The sequence below is a fragment of the Camelus bactrianus genome, chromosome 21 (assembly GCF_048773025.1).
Source record: "Camelus bactrianus isolate YW-2024 breed Bactrian camel chromosome 21, ASM4877302v1, whole genome shotgun sequence".
NCBI classification, from domain to species: domain Eukaryota; kingdom Metazoa; phylum Chordata; class Mammalia; order Artiodactyla; family Camelidae; genus Camelus; species Camelus bactrianus.
Genome location: NC_133559.1, coordinates 26,088,916 through 26,104,765, shown reverse-complemented (window position 1 = coordinate 26,104,765; position 15,850 = coordinate 26,088,916). Strand labels below are relative to the sequence as shown.

The 15,850-nt window shown below is 34.5% G+C and overlaps 1 protein-coding gene across 1 annotated transcript in view; it reads left to right on the top strand.

Annotated features, from left to right (window-relative positions):
* Positions 1–15,850, top strand: part of ACBD6 (acyl-CoA binding domain containing 6) — a 158,832-nt gene that overhangs the window by 60,388 nt on the left and 82,594 nt on the right. The window contains exon 5 of the mRNA XM_010954927.3: positions 12,706–12,811. Within this exon, the coding sequence (XP_010953229.1) occupies positions 12,706–12,811 (106 nt within the window). The remainder of the gene's footprint in view (positions 1–12,705; positions 12,812–15,850) is intronic.

Here is a 15,850-nt window from a genome sequence, read left to right as displayed (position 1 = left end):
TGCCCATGAGAGCCTCAGGAATGACAAGGCGATTAAAGCGAAGAGATAATTATAGATTATGTGAAAATGGGTCCCTTGGGACAAGCAGGTCTTGACATAAACAGTAACTGTTGTAAGAGTCTCCTGGCTCTCTTATTCACCCCTTTCTTACATGCCTTATTTAGCTCCTGTGAGCTCAATGTCATGATGCCAACAAGCATATAGGCAAATCCACCTGTTTGCAGATCAACAGCCCTTTCAGAACAAGAGGTCATTCATCTACTAAAACCATCATCATCATCTCTTCCTCTCTCCTTATCTTCTTTCTTTTTTCTCCCCCTCTTCCTTTTCCCCACTTTGTTCTCTCTTTTCTATCTACCCCTTTTCCTTCTCTCTTCTTCTTTTCCTTCTCTCTGTCTTATATCCTTATCTGTATGTAGTACCTGTGAAATTCTAGGTACTTAGACTTGTTTAAGTGCTATAAAGGTTTTTTTTTGGTGTGTGTGTATGTGAGTGCATTTATGCATATACTTATGTATATACTATATGTGTGTAATCAAAAGTGGTTATAATTAAAGAAAGATATTTTTAAAATGTTAACAAAGATGTCGGTTTTGTGTGATAGAGCCATCCTCTTAATTCTCATTGAATTATTATCAGCTATTCTCTCAACAGTGAAAGCAAGTGATTTTGGTTCTTTGCCTTTCAGTTCATGAGGTCTTTGCTGATTGCACTGTATATATTAATAAATGCTGGTGTTCGCTAAAGTTTGAATTCTGTGTGAGAACGGCATGATTGCATTAATTACATGGTTTTATTTAAAATTTTGCCTGATATAAAATTTTATACGTTCATTAGGTGAGTATTTTTAACAGGATGTTATGTAAAGTGTGTTATTCCTAGGTCTATGTGTCGTATCGGTCTTCTCCCTCTCTCATCTTCTAACATAGAAATTCTGTTTCTTATGTTCAAAATAATCCAAATTCATCTGCTTTTCATTATCACCACTGTCACACCTTTTGCATAACCATCACTACTGTAAACAATCATCTTCTCTTGGTCAGGATTCTACAGAACAATTGCAAACTAGATTCCTCACTTCCTTTGCTGTCTCCGCCCCAGATTTATAACTCAGATCTCATGTCACTTCCTTGCTTAAAACCCTTTAATGATTTCCCATAGCACTTAGGATAAAATTTTAAAACCCTTAACATGTCTTGCAGGACCCCTCACCGTATCATCTAATGCCAATTTTCCCCTCATCACGTGTTCGCTCTGCTCCAACCATGGGCCTATTTTTATTTACTTGAAGGTCCAATTAATATTTGTTAGGTGAATTGATTCAAAGTGTTATCTGAGAGTATGAAGAATGACCCTAGCTTGCAACCTTTGCTAAAATTTTAAGGTAATAATAATAATGTCAGTTAACATATTTTGACCACTTATTGTATGCCGGTAACCACACTACATGTATTAGACATATTATTCCACTTAACCTTCAGAATAATCCTATGAGATGTAGGTGTTATTAATATCCTATTTTACAGATGAAGGAACTGAGACTTAAAGAGGTTGGTTTACTTGCCTAAGGTCACATGGTTCGTAACTCTGCTCTTAATTGCTACACTGTCCTGCTTCTGAGATGTTTGAGGAATCATTGTAACCTCTAGTTAGTGAAATTGAATTTGATAGTTGTTATTATATTAATATAGTGAGTATCTTCAGTTTACATTTTTTAATTAAATTTCTTTTCCATTTAGTGTTTTTTAAAATGTGCTTCACTGGTAAAATTAGAGACTGCAGTCCTTCATTTATCAATATACTGATGATGATGTTTCCCTTGGATTAATTGTTTTTATTGATTTTAGACTCACCTTAATGGTTGAGAATGTAACTCATCTCTGTAGCCAAGGGATTCTATAGATTTTTCTGATGTGGGCACTGGTTTTAGAGGGATTGATCAGAGCTGAACTACATTTTTCTTACAGACATTTAAAGTATCAGAAATTTTCAATCAACTTTTTTGGAGTTAAGCAAATTTTAACAGGTGAAAATGCATTTTTACTAACTAGTGTTTTTATAAATTATGGCTAAATAACGTTTCCAGTATAACAAGTATCTACCGGAAGTATCTGGGGCATAGATCTTTCCTTTACCATTGCTTGCTTGAAAAAAATATGAGCAAAATATGTTAAAATGTAAGTGGTTTCATTTGAAGGGAGCCCTTATCAACATAAATAAGATAATAAATAGAACTTTTGTATTTGACGCTTTTAAGAATTTTCTGGTCCTATAACTAAATACACTGCATGTATAACCCCATCTGAAGATAGTTAGTATTTGGTGAAGATGTTGCCATTACCACATAATAGGAAGGGGAAAAACGAACTGATTATTTCCTCTAACTGTCTGAAACCAAATACAGGTGTAGTAACACTCTGAATGGGAAGATTGTGATTCAGTATATATGAGTTCTTTCAGTCATTCACTTGTCCATGTGGCACTGTATATTTTGAACCTACCTTGTGAATTCATCAACTAAAACACCATTGTTATAGAACATCATTATTTAAATACCATTTTTAAAAAGTTAGTATTTAATTGTAAGATGCTGAAGATTATAAGATCCATCAGAGGTATTAAGATATGAAAATGTGTGGTTTAGAATCAATAAAATATGCCAGCTTTGTAAATGATTCTTCAGTATTTATTTGGCACCTAGGATTTCAAGAATTATTTTTAAGAACAGTACAACAAACAACAATAAATAGAACAAATAAAGCACTTTCTTAAGTGCTTTGATCTCATTGCTAGGCTTCTGGAGCATTGTTACTGCCCGAGCAGTGTTTTGCTTCTTCCAGGGCTTAGGACCAAGATGTTTCAGAAAGGAGGTGCTATCTGTAAAATTGTACCTGTGTAATTTTAATAGTATAGTATAGACTCTCATTTATAGTCTTTGATAAGATTAAGACTCAGAAAGTGTTTTACAAGGTGATACTAACATCAAAAAATTTAATTAGGTATTAATTAAAAGTAGAGATTTTTAATGTGCTGCATATGACAACTATGACTACTATTTAACCCTTGAGTTAGGGGTTGATTTCCCCTGTTTGTCTCCTCCCAGATAAGCCTAATACCAACACCTTTGAGTAAGAACACATTCTTTCAGGGAGAGAAGCAGCTGCACATAAAATTAAAATATGCCTGTATTTTTTTATGTATCTGTAAACTAAAACATGCTTTTTATTTAAAAAATACAAATTTTTTTTGTATTGAACTGTAGTTGATTTATAATTTTGTTTTTGTTTCAGGTGTACAACATAGTGATTCAGTTATATATATATGTTACTATTCTTTTTCATATTCTTTTCTACTATGGTTTATTACAGGATATTGAGTATAGTTCCCTGTACTATACAGTAAGATCTTGTTTTTTATCTGTTTTATATATAGTAGTTTGTTAATCCCAAGCTCCTAATTTGCTCTCCCCACCCGCCCTTCCCATTTGGTAATCACAAGTTTGTTTTCTCACAAGTTTGTTAGCCTGTTTCTGTTTTGTAAAGTTCATTTGTATCATTTTTTTAGATTCCACATATAAGTGATATCATATGATACTTGTCTTTCTCTTTACTTCACTTAGTACAGTAATCTCCGGGTCCATCCATGTTGCTGCAAATGGCATTATTTCATTCTTTTTCATTGCTGAGTAGCATTCCACAATCTCTTTATCCATTTATCTGTTGATGGACATTTAGGTTGCTTCTATGTTTTGGCTATTGTAAATAATGCTGCTATGAACATTGGGGTACATGTATCTTTTCAAAATAGAGTCTTTTCTGGTAATATGCCCATGAGTGGGATTGCTGGATCATTTGGTAAGTCTGTTTTTAGTTTTTAAGGAACCTCCATACTGTTCTTAGTGGCTACACCAGTTTACATTTATACTAACAGTATAGAAGGGTTCCCTTTTCTTCACACACTCTCCAGCATTTATTATTTGTAGACTTTTTGATAATGGCCATTGTGACTGGTGTGAGGTGATACCTCATACTAGTTTTGGTTTGCATTTCTCTTATAATTAGGGATGTTGAACATCTTTTCATGTTCCTGTTGGCCATCTGGATGTCTTCTTTGGAGAAATATCTGTTTAGGTCTCCTGCCTATTTTTTGATTGGGTTGCTTAGACTGATCTAGCTTTTTTTTTTTTTTTGATGCAATTTTAAAAGGGATTGTATTTTTACTTTGTCTTTCTGGTATTCCCTTCTTAGTGTAAAGAAATGCAACATATTTCTGTCTGTTAATCTAGTATCCTGCTACCTTGCTGAATTTGTTTATCAGCTCTACTAGCTTTTGTGTGGCGTCCTTAGGGTTTTCTATATAAAGTATCATATAATGGCAATTTTACCTCTTCCCTTCCAATTTGAATACCTTTTATTTCTTTTTCTTTTCTGAGTGCTGTGGCTAGAACATCTAATACTGTGCTGAACAGAAGTGGTGAAAGTGGCATCCTTGTCTTGTTCTAGGCTTTTAGCTTTTCACTGTTGACTATTATGTTGGCTATGGATTTGTCATAAATAGCTTTTATTATGCTGAGATGTGTCTCCTCTGTACCTACTTCAGTGAGAGTTTTTATCATGAATGGATGTTGAATTTTATCAGTTGCTTTTTTGCATCTATTGAGATGATTATGTGGTTTTTGTCTTTTCTTTTGTTGATGTGGTGCATTACATTGATTGATTTGCATATGTTGAACCATCCTTGAGTCCCTGGGATGAATCCGAATTGATCATGGTGTATGATCCTTTTTATGTGTTGTTGGGAGTGAATCTTAATTTTCATGTAGATATTCTATCTCAGCTTCTAAAATATTGATGGTTTATATTCATATCAAAAATTATATAAAGATTATATATAGACATGTATAAAATAAAGATTATATTCACACACACACACACATACAGCTGATCCTTGAACAAGGCAGAAGTTAATCCAAATGTGGCTTATGGCTGGCCCTGCATATCCAGGGTTCCTCTGCATTTGCAGATTCAACCAACACAGAATGTGGAGTACTGTAATATTTACTATCGAAAAATATCCATATATAAGTCACACAGTTCAAACCCACATCAAGGGTCAACTGTATATAAAGGTTATACAAAAAAGAATCAGTAATGGACTTTGAACATTGTATTTGGCATACGAGATAGAAGGTTGGAAATCATAGTCAAATGAGATCAGCGAGATGACCTCATTGTTTCCTAGCACTGTATTTAGACGGACTAGTAATCCTTTACCTTTCAGGTTGACAGTTTCTGGCCGTACATCCAACAATAAATTAGGAACTTAAATTCCTACAAAGAAGTAGCGTTCACCAGCAGTACTGCTGAATTTTCTAAGACGTGCAGTGCAGGCTTTCATCCTAAAAAGACTGACTCCTAAGGAGCTTCACAGTGGCTTTTTGGTGAATTTGCCATAGGTCGGTGTCCATTCTTCAGTCTCAAAGATCTAAATAAAAGACAAATGGATAAGCAGACCCTCAGAGACAAAGTAGCAATAAAAAAATTTATCTGAAATTGAGGTGTAAACTAAATGGCTTATTTATTTACCAAAGGGGCTGTATCTTTATATATGATCCAAGTGCTTTGATACCCTGGGTGCCCTTAGTCTGAGTATTCAGGAACCCAGAAAGATAAATTAATTAGTCAGTTGACCATTTGTGAACATTAAATAAAGTGAGAGAAAGGGAATTGTTTTTAGAGTTGCTTTAGCCAAAGTTCTAATGATGCCTTTTGAACAAACTGTCTCCCAGCAGAGAAATTCCTCAGAATGTTTCTTTGCCTCCGATTGTTTCTCTTGAGCAGTATTCAAAATTGACTTCACTTTTTCTTCCCCCTACGGCTCATTGCTAACCATACCTCCTACTGATGGTAGTTGTCTTGTTTTGTTTTGTTTTTTTTAACTTTTTTTATTGGTTTATAATCATTTTACAATGTTGTGTCAAATTCCAGTGTAGAGTACAGTTTTTCAGTTATATATATATTCATTGTCACATTTTTTTCTCTGTGAGCTACCATAAGATCTTGTATATATTTCCCTGTGCTATACAGTATAATCTTGTTTATCTATTCTACAATTTTGAAATCCCAGTCAATCTCTTCCCACCCCCCGCCCCCTTGGCAACCACAAGTTTGTATTCTATGTCTGTGAGTCTATTTCTGTTTTGTATTTATGCTTTGTTTGTTTTTTTTTTTTGGATTCCACATATGAGCAATCTCATATGGTATTTTTCTTTCTCTTTCTGGCTTACTTCACTTAGAATGACATTCTCCAGGAGCATCCATGTTGCTGCAAATGGCATTATGTTGTCGGTTTTTATGGCTGAGTAGTATTCCATTGTATAAATATTCCACTTCTTCTTTATCCAGTCACCTGTTGATGGACATTTAGGCTGTTTCCATGTCTTGGCTATTGTAAATAATGCTGCTATGAACATTGGGGTGCAGGTGTCATCCTGAAGTAGGATTCCTTCTGGATATATGCCCAGGAGCGGGATTCCTGGGTCATATGGTAAGTATATTCCTAGTCTTTTGAGGAATCTCCATACTGTTTTCCACAGTGCCTGCACCAAACTGCATTCCCATCAGCAGTGTAGGAGGGTTCCCTTTTCTCCACATCTCTCCACATTTTTCATTTGTGGACTTTTGAATGGTGGCCATTCTGACTGGTGTGAGGTGATACCTCATTGTAATTTTGATTTGCATTTCTCTGATAATTAGTGACATGGAGCATTTTTTCTGTGCCTATTGATCATTGTATGTCTCCCTTGGAGAATTGCTTGTTTAGGTCTTCTGCCCATTTTTGGATTGGGTTGTTTATTTTTTTCTTATTGAGTCGTATAAGCTGCTTATATATTCTGGAGATCAAGCCTTTGTCGGTTTCACTTGCAAAAATTTTTTCCCATTCCGTAGGTTGTCTTTTTGTTTTACTTATGGTTTCCTTTGCTGTGCAGAAGCTTGTAAGTTTCATTAGGTCCCATTTGTTTATTCTTGCTTTTATTTCTTCTAGGAGAAAAATTTTGAGATGTATGTCAGATAATGTTTTGCCTATATTTTCCTCTAGGAGGTTTATTGTATATTGTCTTATGTTTAAGTCTTTGATCCATTTTGAGTTGATTTTTGTGTATGGTGTAAGGGAGTGTTCTAGCTTCATTGTTTTACATGCTGCTTGTCTTGTTTTTTTGTTTTTGTTCTTTAAGACATGTGAAGGTTGGTATCTGAATTAAGTAGTAGCTCTTTAAGTTTTTGTAGGAGACATTCTTTTCTCATTAGTAGCTTTTATTTAGTTTAACTTTAGGAGGACAGTTTTACTCCAAGTTTTGGAAGGTGGGATAACTATTTTGTTTTCTAGATAATTTGTTAGTTAACATTTGTTACTTACATTATATGCAGTATGCCGAGAAGCTTCTTTCTGATCTGTTGTCCGGCTTATCCCTTTAACCTTATCTCCCAGCACCCTGCCATACCAGTTGCTTGCAGTTCCCCTGAACACCTGTTTTTGCTAATGCTTTTCCTTTTCTTTCTGTTCTTCAGAATCCTTCAATAACGTAGCTGGGTTGTCAGTTTATCCTTCAAGGCTAAGTTGTAATGTCAGCTCTCAATGATGCCTTCTTTGATCATCCTTTGTTGAGTGGCCCACACCTTGCTTTGGGCCTCTACTTTAGAATATTGGGTTAGAGCAGTGATATGCTAAAAAATCTTTGCTAATGTAGTTCCTAAGAGAATTTTGGAAGACTGTGTTCCCTTTTACATTTTTAGATAACATCTAAAATTTTTATTTAAAAGTTTACATAATTGTAAAGAGCATAATTTCTGGCATTTTATTAATGGAATTTTAAAATAAACAGATTACTATTCTAGATGTATCCAATGGAATCTAAATACTACAATAATATATTTTTTAAAATACATGAACATATTACCATTGAGGGAAACTGGGAAAATAGTACCAGCTCTCTATATTATTTCATATAACTGCATATGAATCTTCAAGTGTCTTGAAATAGAAAGTTTAAATAAAATAAATAAAATTCTGACCTTGATTTAAAAAATATATTAACAAGGTCTTTAATAGTTAGAAATTTTACATCATTTCTTTTTCTCCTTTCATTCAACTTCTCCCACACAATCTTGTTTTAAAGCAGTATATGTGTAGTCTTAGCACAGTATCAGTTCTCTGCAACAAAAATATGTATATAAGTTGGAATTGTTAAAATTTTAATTTTATGTGATGCAGAAGCTTTAAGCATTAAATTTTTCTCATTTGAATTATTACTTCTATACAGTTGATCAACATTATTACACCTTGTGTTAAATAATTATTAAACATAGTAAAATTTTATTGGAAGTGTGTCTTACCAAGATGGATGATGCTTTTAAAAATAGTTTAACAGATGAATATTATTCTTTATTAGAATGAGACAGAGATCAGCAGCCAGTCTTTTTTGTTTTGTTTATTTCACCTTGTCCATCCTCTGACCTTAGTTACAGGAGTCTCCCCAACACCAATTTTTCATCAAAATTGTCCCTTTGTTTGGTACTCTGGATAATTTTATATCTTGGGGAAGTACCACTTGGGGTTAATTTTTTTCCCAGACCTTTTCTGGCACAGTGGACCCTTGAACAACATGAGTTTGAACTGTGCAGATTCACTGATCTGTGGATTTTTTCACAAAATATGTGCTTGTTACTACACAGTCTGCAGCTGGTTGAATCCTCGGATGTGGAACCCCAGATACAGTGGACTGACTGCAAAGTTATAGGCAGGTTTTTGACTCTGCGGATGGTTGGCACCCCAACCCCCGTGTTGCTCAAGGATCAACTATATGTTAAACAGAGTACTTTTAAACAAAAGGATAACAAGTTTAATTAATAGTCATTTGCTAAATCTTAGTGAAGTCTTTTGGTTATACTTCCTAGAAGTATTACCAGAGAATGGAGAGAGGTGTATGCTTTTCTTTTATGAACTAGGAGAATGGCTGAGCAGGGGAATGCTGAAAAGGGAAACGGTGATGACGTGTTTACCACAGGAACCTTTTCAGGTAGATTAGTTGAGGAAAGAATGTGTTTATTTAGAGTTGAGCTGAAATTGGTTCTTTTCTTATTTTCCATACCTGCACATTCCCTTAAAGGTCTTTTTTTTACTCCTCGAGCCCACAGGTATACATTCCTTGTTTTGAGGAATTAGTGGCATTTGCTTATATTTGTGTAGGCATTGGCTTGCTCTTCTTCGTGTTTTCATTCATTCAGTGAGTAATTTTTCATTGTCTGTTTATTGGAGTACTGTTTTTGTATCTGATTACCAGTTGCTTGATAAATGTATGAATTGAATTGAACTGTTTACTGAATATGTCTATTAGATCGTTAGATTTCTGAGCTACTCGCATGAATGTGTTTTTTAATTTTATGAGGTAGATGGAAAGCAGTTAAATGGACTTTAGGTAGCTTGCCATGAAATCTAACTATCTGAAATATTCTTTTGATAGGAAAATGTAATCTTTGTAGAAAGTGGTGCAGATAGCATTTTTGGGAGTGGGCAAGGATCTCTTCTTCCTATGGTTGATGAAAGACAACCATACTTAAATATCCTTCTCTTTCACAAGTGTGTGCCCTCATATTTCAAAAGAATTTCAATGAAAGCCAGTGATTTCCTTCATTCAGATATATACTTTCTGTCAATTTTAGAAAATATGGAGTAATTTAAAGAGAGTCTTTCTGTCTTCTGCTAGGGATAATGTGGGACATTATGAAAAATGAAAACCTCGTGATCATCTATAGAGAATGGATATGATAATTTTATCACTCACATTCAACAGAGAGAAAGAAAGGTAACTGGGTAAGAATCATAAGAAAAGGGAGGAAAAAGTGAGACGATGTAGGAGGGCACTGGACATTTATTAAGGCTCTGTGATATTTGGTGTTTGAATTCCATTTGCACGTGTTTCATTTAAGTATGGCTACACAGAAAAATTGCTCATGAAAGACTGTATTAATGAGATATTTAGAGGGAAAAAGATAATTTGGGTTGTATATTGTACATAATCTTTAGGCAGCAAGAAAGGAAATAACGGAAAGATATTACTCTAGATGTTTCTCCATTTTGGCCACCAGGTGGTGGCATTGTATAAAGACAGCTTGGTTGCTGGCAAGTGAAACAGTCAAAACTTGAAATCGGAGTAGATAACTGTACTTAACAACTAGGCCCAAGAGCATCACTTAATTTTTTTTATTATTAGTTACTCAGCTTTGTAGCACATTTGTGGTGATTTTGACTTTTCTTTTGATATTTAATTTACATTGTGTACTCTTCCCTGAAGTATTTTATAAATATCTCTATGTGCCTAAAATATTTAGCAATGATGAGCTGCAATTGATAAGCAGGTATCCAGATGAAAAAATGCCCCTGACTTCCAAAAAAATTTACTTATGAAAACAAAATAATTGATATAAATGATAAGTGTCAAAAACTGAAAAACATATTAAGCAGTATAAACATTTAAATAAGTTTGTACTGTACTTCATCTTACTGCTCATGGCATAGGTATAATGCACCTTTGGAATTAAGGAAGAAGAACCACTTAGAAGGTCCTCTCATCTTTGAGTAACCCTTATGTGTTACTGGTTTGGGTAACCTACCTCCCAAGGATCCCCCATACTTTCCTTTCTGTACCCTACCACCAACTACCCACTATTTTCAAAGTCAAAACAATTGGTGAGTAGTGTATTTTTTATTATTGCTTAAAATGTCACAGTACTGTCTCTCACAGCTGAAGTTGCTGCCTCTTGAATTGGAAGGGTCTCTGTTACTGGATTGAAGGAAAATAAGTCCCTCTTATTCCCAAGTCAGAATGCTGAATGCCCTTTTTCACAGAAAGTGCATTCAGCACTTTAAATATAGCTAGAGTAGGGTTATATGTAGCCTTAATTTTAAAACTGAGACTTCTCCTATCTGGGGCTTTGGCCTCAGACTTCTCTCTTTTCTTTCAAAGTAGGTGATCTAGAAAAGCATTTTTTTCTTCTGCAAATGAATATTTTCAAGAGACCATGTATTTTTTTTTTTAGCATAACTTTTTTCCTGGAAACCTACCTCATTTTCTTCAGCTTGAAGCAGGCTGTTTCTCATTTGTTTTCTGATAGGCCTTTTTAAAGATCCAGCTTTACCTTATTTAATGGTTATAGATTTTTATCATTTCAACCATACTGTACATGTATTGAATGTAAAGTTTCTTGCTTTTCCTTGATATCTGTTATCAAAAGAATCTTGCCCAGTGCCTTGCATGTAGTAGGTACTCAATTAAATACATTGAATGCATAAGAAAAGCTTAGATGATTAATGCCAAAGTAGTGTATTTTAAGTTAGTTACCTCTGAATGGAAATAACTTTTTATGAAAAGGGTATACAGTATTTAAATTGGCTCTTAAGGTAGAAGGACTCCTGTGGCCAGGTGCTTTAATTTCTGATGAATGGAAGCTATGGCCTTACCAGACTAGTTATAGTTATAATTTTTGTAACTCAAATTGCATTCTTTTATGCCTGTTTAGAAAATGCAGTCCACATACAGAACAGTTTCATTGTTAATATTCCAAATTACTGATCCTTTTGGGATTCATTGCTCCTTTTGAGAATCACACTGAAGCTACCTCCTCATCCCCCCTCCACCAACACACTTTAAAAAAATGCATTTGCACAGATAATTCTGTGTACTGTTTTAGAGAACTCGTAGACCTCATGTTAAGAACTTCTGCTTTAGATTCTGGAATAAACTACAGCTTGCTCGTTGAGATGCAGCCTGATGTAATAGAAAAATGTGCTATATACAGAATCAGTTGATCTGAGTGAGACCTGGCTCTTGCTCTACCTTTGATAAGTGCAATACCATTTGATGGGTCACATAACCTCTTTTTACCTGTGAGCGAGGAAGTATCTATGGAGTGAAACTGTTGGATAAGAGTAAATGAATTAGTGCATTGACATACTTAGAATAGTGCTGGGTACGTAGTATGCTTCCCAGGTTTTGTTCCCAGTCTTTGTTTCTATTATCTCATGAAAGATTTCTGGATTTTGTCTTTCCCTTAAGAAAATTACTTCGGGAGACACACACACACACACACACACACACACATGCACACGCATGCACGCACGCATGCACATACATACATACATACATACATATACAGATATAGATATACACACACACACATTTTTAACCTGAATAGCAATCGACTTACCATTCTGTTATTCTGTAAGAGAATAAGAGTAAGCTATGTCCTCATCTTTTGATACCTCTGAACAGGCAATAGTAAATGACCTTCTCACTGCAGTGCTGCATTAGAAAATTCCGAGTCAGAGGATATATGTGCCTGTCAGTGTGTAAAAGTAACTGGAGAGAGAAAGAGCACTGAGCAAATCTCCCCGAGATTTATGTTATTGTACTAGTGTAACTTGTTAAAGCAGATGAAGCTTTTCTCTGTGATTATAGTTGCTAAGCACTTCAGTCTTTTCAGAGGTTGGAGGTATTATGTCTTACTGAAAATCCATAATTGTTCATGTAAAATTCTTTATAAAACAGATTCTGTTAATGTTTGCAGCAAACAGGTTGTACCAAAAATATGTATCTTTTATGTATTACCTAGTAAGTAAGACACTTTTTTTTTCTTTTACTCTAATTAGGGAAGAAGACAAAAACATATTTGATTACTGCAGGGAAAACAACATTGACCATATAACCAAGGTCATCAAATCGAAAAACGTGGATGTGAATATGAAAGATGAAGAGGTAAGAAAAATGTGCCCTGTTAAATATTTTCTTATGTTTTATTGTTCTGCCTCAGTGCTTTTCTTTCTTAATGGCAGGCCTATGAACTACAACTCAAACTACAGTATGGTTAAGAATATGTCAGAATATCTGGGCGGGGGAGTGTTTAGCTCAGTGGTAGAGTGTGTGCCTAGCGTGCATGAAGTCCCGAGTTCAATCCCCAGTACACTAAAATAAACAGACAAACAAACAAACCTAATTACCCCCCCAAATTAAAAAAAAAAGTATATCAGAATATCTAAATGAGATAGTGCTACCCATTTAAGATACTCTCTGTGTCCGTATCTATTATATTTCTTTCTATTGTAGAAGTAACTAGCTGAAACTTGCAGCAGGAAAATAACTTATATTTTGTTCATGTTAAAGAATGAGACTATTAACATAATATGTGAAATCCATAGGTAATATAAAAATATTTATAAATACCATCAGTGTCTTCCATCATTATACCTTAAACAGGTATATTGTCCTTTGCCCAGTAACTATATTTCTAGAAAACTGTGTCAGAATTTTGGTAAATCCTATCATTTAAATGCAGGCCCACTATTTAAAGGGTTCCTATGCTAAATCATTTTGTAAAGTATATTGTTTCTTAATTTATTTGTTTTGTGAATAAAGCTAACCACATGTTGAGCTTAAACCTGTCCCTGAATTATAGTTGTTAAAAAATCACTTTTAATCACTTCTCAATTTTTTATAATGCAGTAAAGATGATTGAAATGACCAAAAGGTGGCAACTGTTAGGAAGAGGACATGCAGTGATCATAGGTGATGTGTGGAGTAGATAAATAATCAACTTACATATTAACTGAGAGCTCTCTATACAGGTTAGCCCTTAATATTATCTCACTTTTAGGCAACATCCTTCCCGTAATATATTGGCAGTGACATCTGGAACTGAAAATGTAAGACTATAATTCTGTAGTAAAGGAGCACCAGTAATACCATAAATAACGAAACAGAGCCAAGAAAGACGTAGCTAGACAAAAGTAGAAGCCAGATTGTGAAACAGTAACACTGGGTCTTCTGATTCCAACTGGAGTTCTTTACTTGCCTTTCAGGACGAGAATACATTTTATTTTAGTAAATCAGGCACGACTGCTTCCCTTGATTTTATTGTTGTTTTTAAATTTTTGTGCTCATGAGTTAAGATTTTTATAAAATTAATACATGTAGATAGTTCAAAGAAAATTAAATAGTAGTACACATAAGCCTTACAAGAAAAAACGTACTCCCTTACCTGCATCCTTCTCACGTTTGATTCTAGCTCCCTTGAGACAGAAACTTTCGATTATTTTAGTTGTTTCTTTTGCAGTTTACCTACATAATACCTTCTAAATAATTAAAGGTAAAATAATTACATTCTAAATAATATACTTGCATCTTTTGATTTACCAGCACTAAACATTATTGATTTTCTTCTGTATTATGTTAGGATTTAGCAATTTCACTCATCTTCCTCCCTCCCTCCCCCCACCCTCTTAACATAGTTATATCACGGCTTTTAGTTTCATCTTTCTGATTAAATCTCTCTTGAATCAATGCCTTTATTATTGTTATTATATAATTACAGTATAATGTAAGTAATAATGTGATATAGTCAATTATAATACAGTTATAATGTAATTATGTTATTATTATGACCATGTAAATGTTGTTTGTTGCTAAGCTATGGACTGTACTATGTGCATCAGTCAGTTTTTGCTGTAGCAAAAAAAATAAGAAAATCCAAATTTCAATGGCTAACAACTGCATTTATTTCTTGCTCATATTTCAAAAGGTTTTGAGTCAGTTGAGTCTCTGCTGGGCTCTGCTAACCTTGTTTGGGCTCAGTTCATCTTGATTTCATGTCTTCTCATTCTGAGATCCAGTCCCAATGAATAGACACTATACGGGCAGACAATAAAGGCAGACAGAACCAGACCCCACAAATACATTTAAAGCTTTGCTTGGATATGGCATGTGTCACATCTTCTTAATTCCTTTGTTTGAAACAAGTCACAAGGCCAAGCCCCTGGTCAGTATAGTAGGAAGTCTGCTCTGGTTATAGGGAAGCAAGGAAAGGGTGGGAAGGAATGAATAAATTATATATAATATAACTGATATACCATTTTGTTTTTCTTAAGGTTAATAATGGCTTCTTTTTTGTTTTTATATTTTCTTGGTCTTCTATATTCCTGTTGTTAATTCTTTCCTCAAATTGCCCGATAGAAGTCTTCTCAGCACAGTCAAGTGCATCAGATAATCAATCCCATACCATTTTTTTTAAGCGCTATTTCTTCTGGAACCCTCTTTCCTTTTCATCTCTAATCTGGACTGGTTGCTCTCTAGGCGTCTCCAGTAAGCGTTATTCTGGGTTACGCTTTACCACTATCCTGGGAATTCTCTTCCTCTTTCTCCTGGATTCTCCTCTTTTGGGCATCCCAGGTCTTCACCTTTTATTGTTTACTTCTCTGTTTTGATGGGCCGTCTCCTCCAATATCTTCCTCTTTTATTTGACCCCTGCCCACACTCATATATAGTCTCCCCCATTATTAACATCATTCACCAGAATGGTATACTTTAAAAAAAAAACGAAAAACCAAGGGTGAACTTACACTGATATATCATAACCACCCAAAGTCCATAATTTACCTCAGAATTCACTCTTGGTGGTGTACATTCTGTGGATTTGGACAAATGTATAATGAAATATTCATCATTATAATGTCATACAGAGTATTTTTACTGCCCTAAATATCCTGCATGCTCTGCATATTCATAACCTTGCTCCCCTGGCAACCAGGGGTCTTTTTATTGTCTCCATAGTTTTGCCTTTTCCAGAATGTCATATAATTGGACTCATACATATGTAGCCTTTTCAGATTGACTTCTTTCACTTAGTAATATGCATTTAAGATTCCTCCATGTCTTTTCATGGTTTGATAGCTCATTTCTTTATAGTGCTAAATAATGTTCCATTGTCTGGATGTAGCACAGTTTATTTATTGATTCACCTAC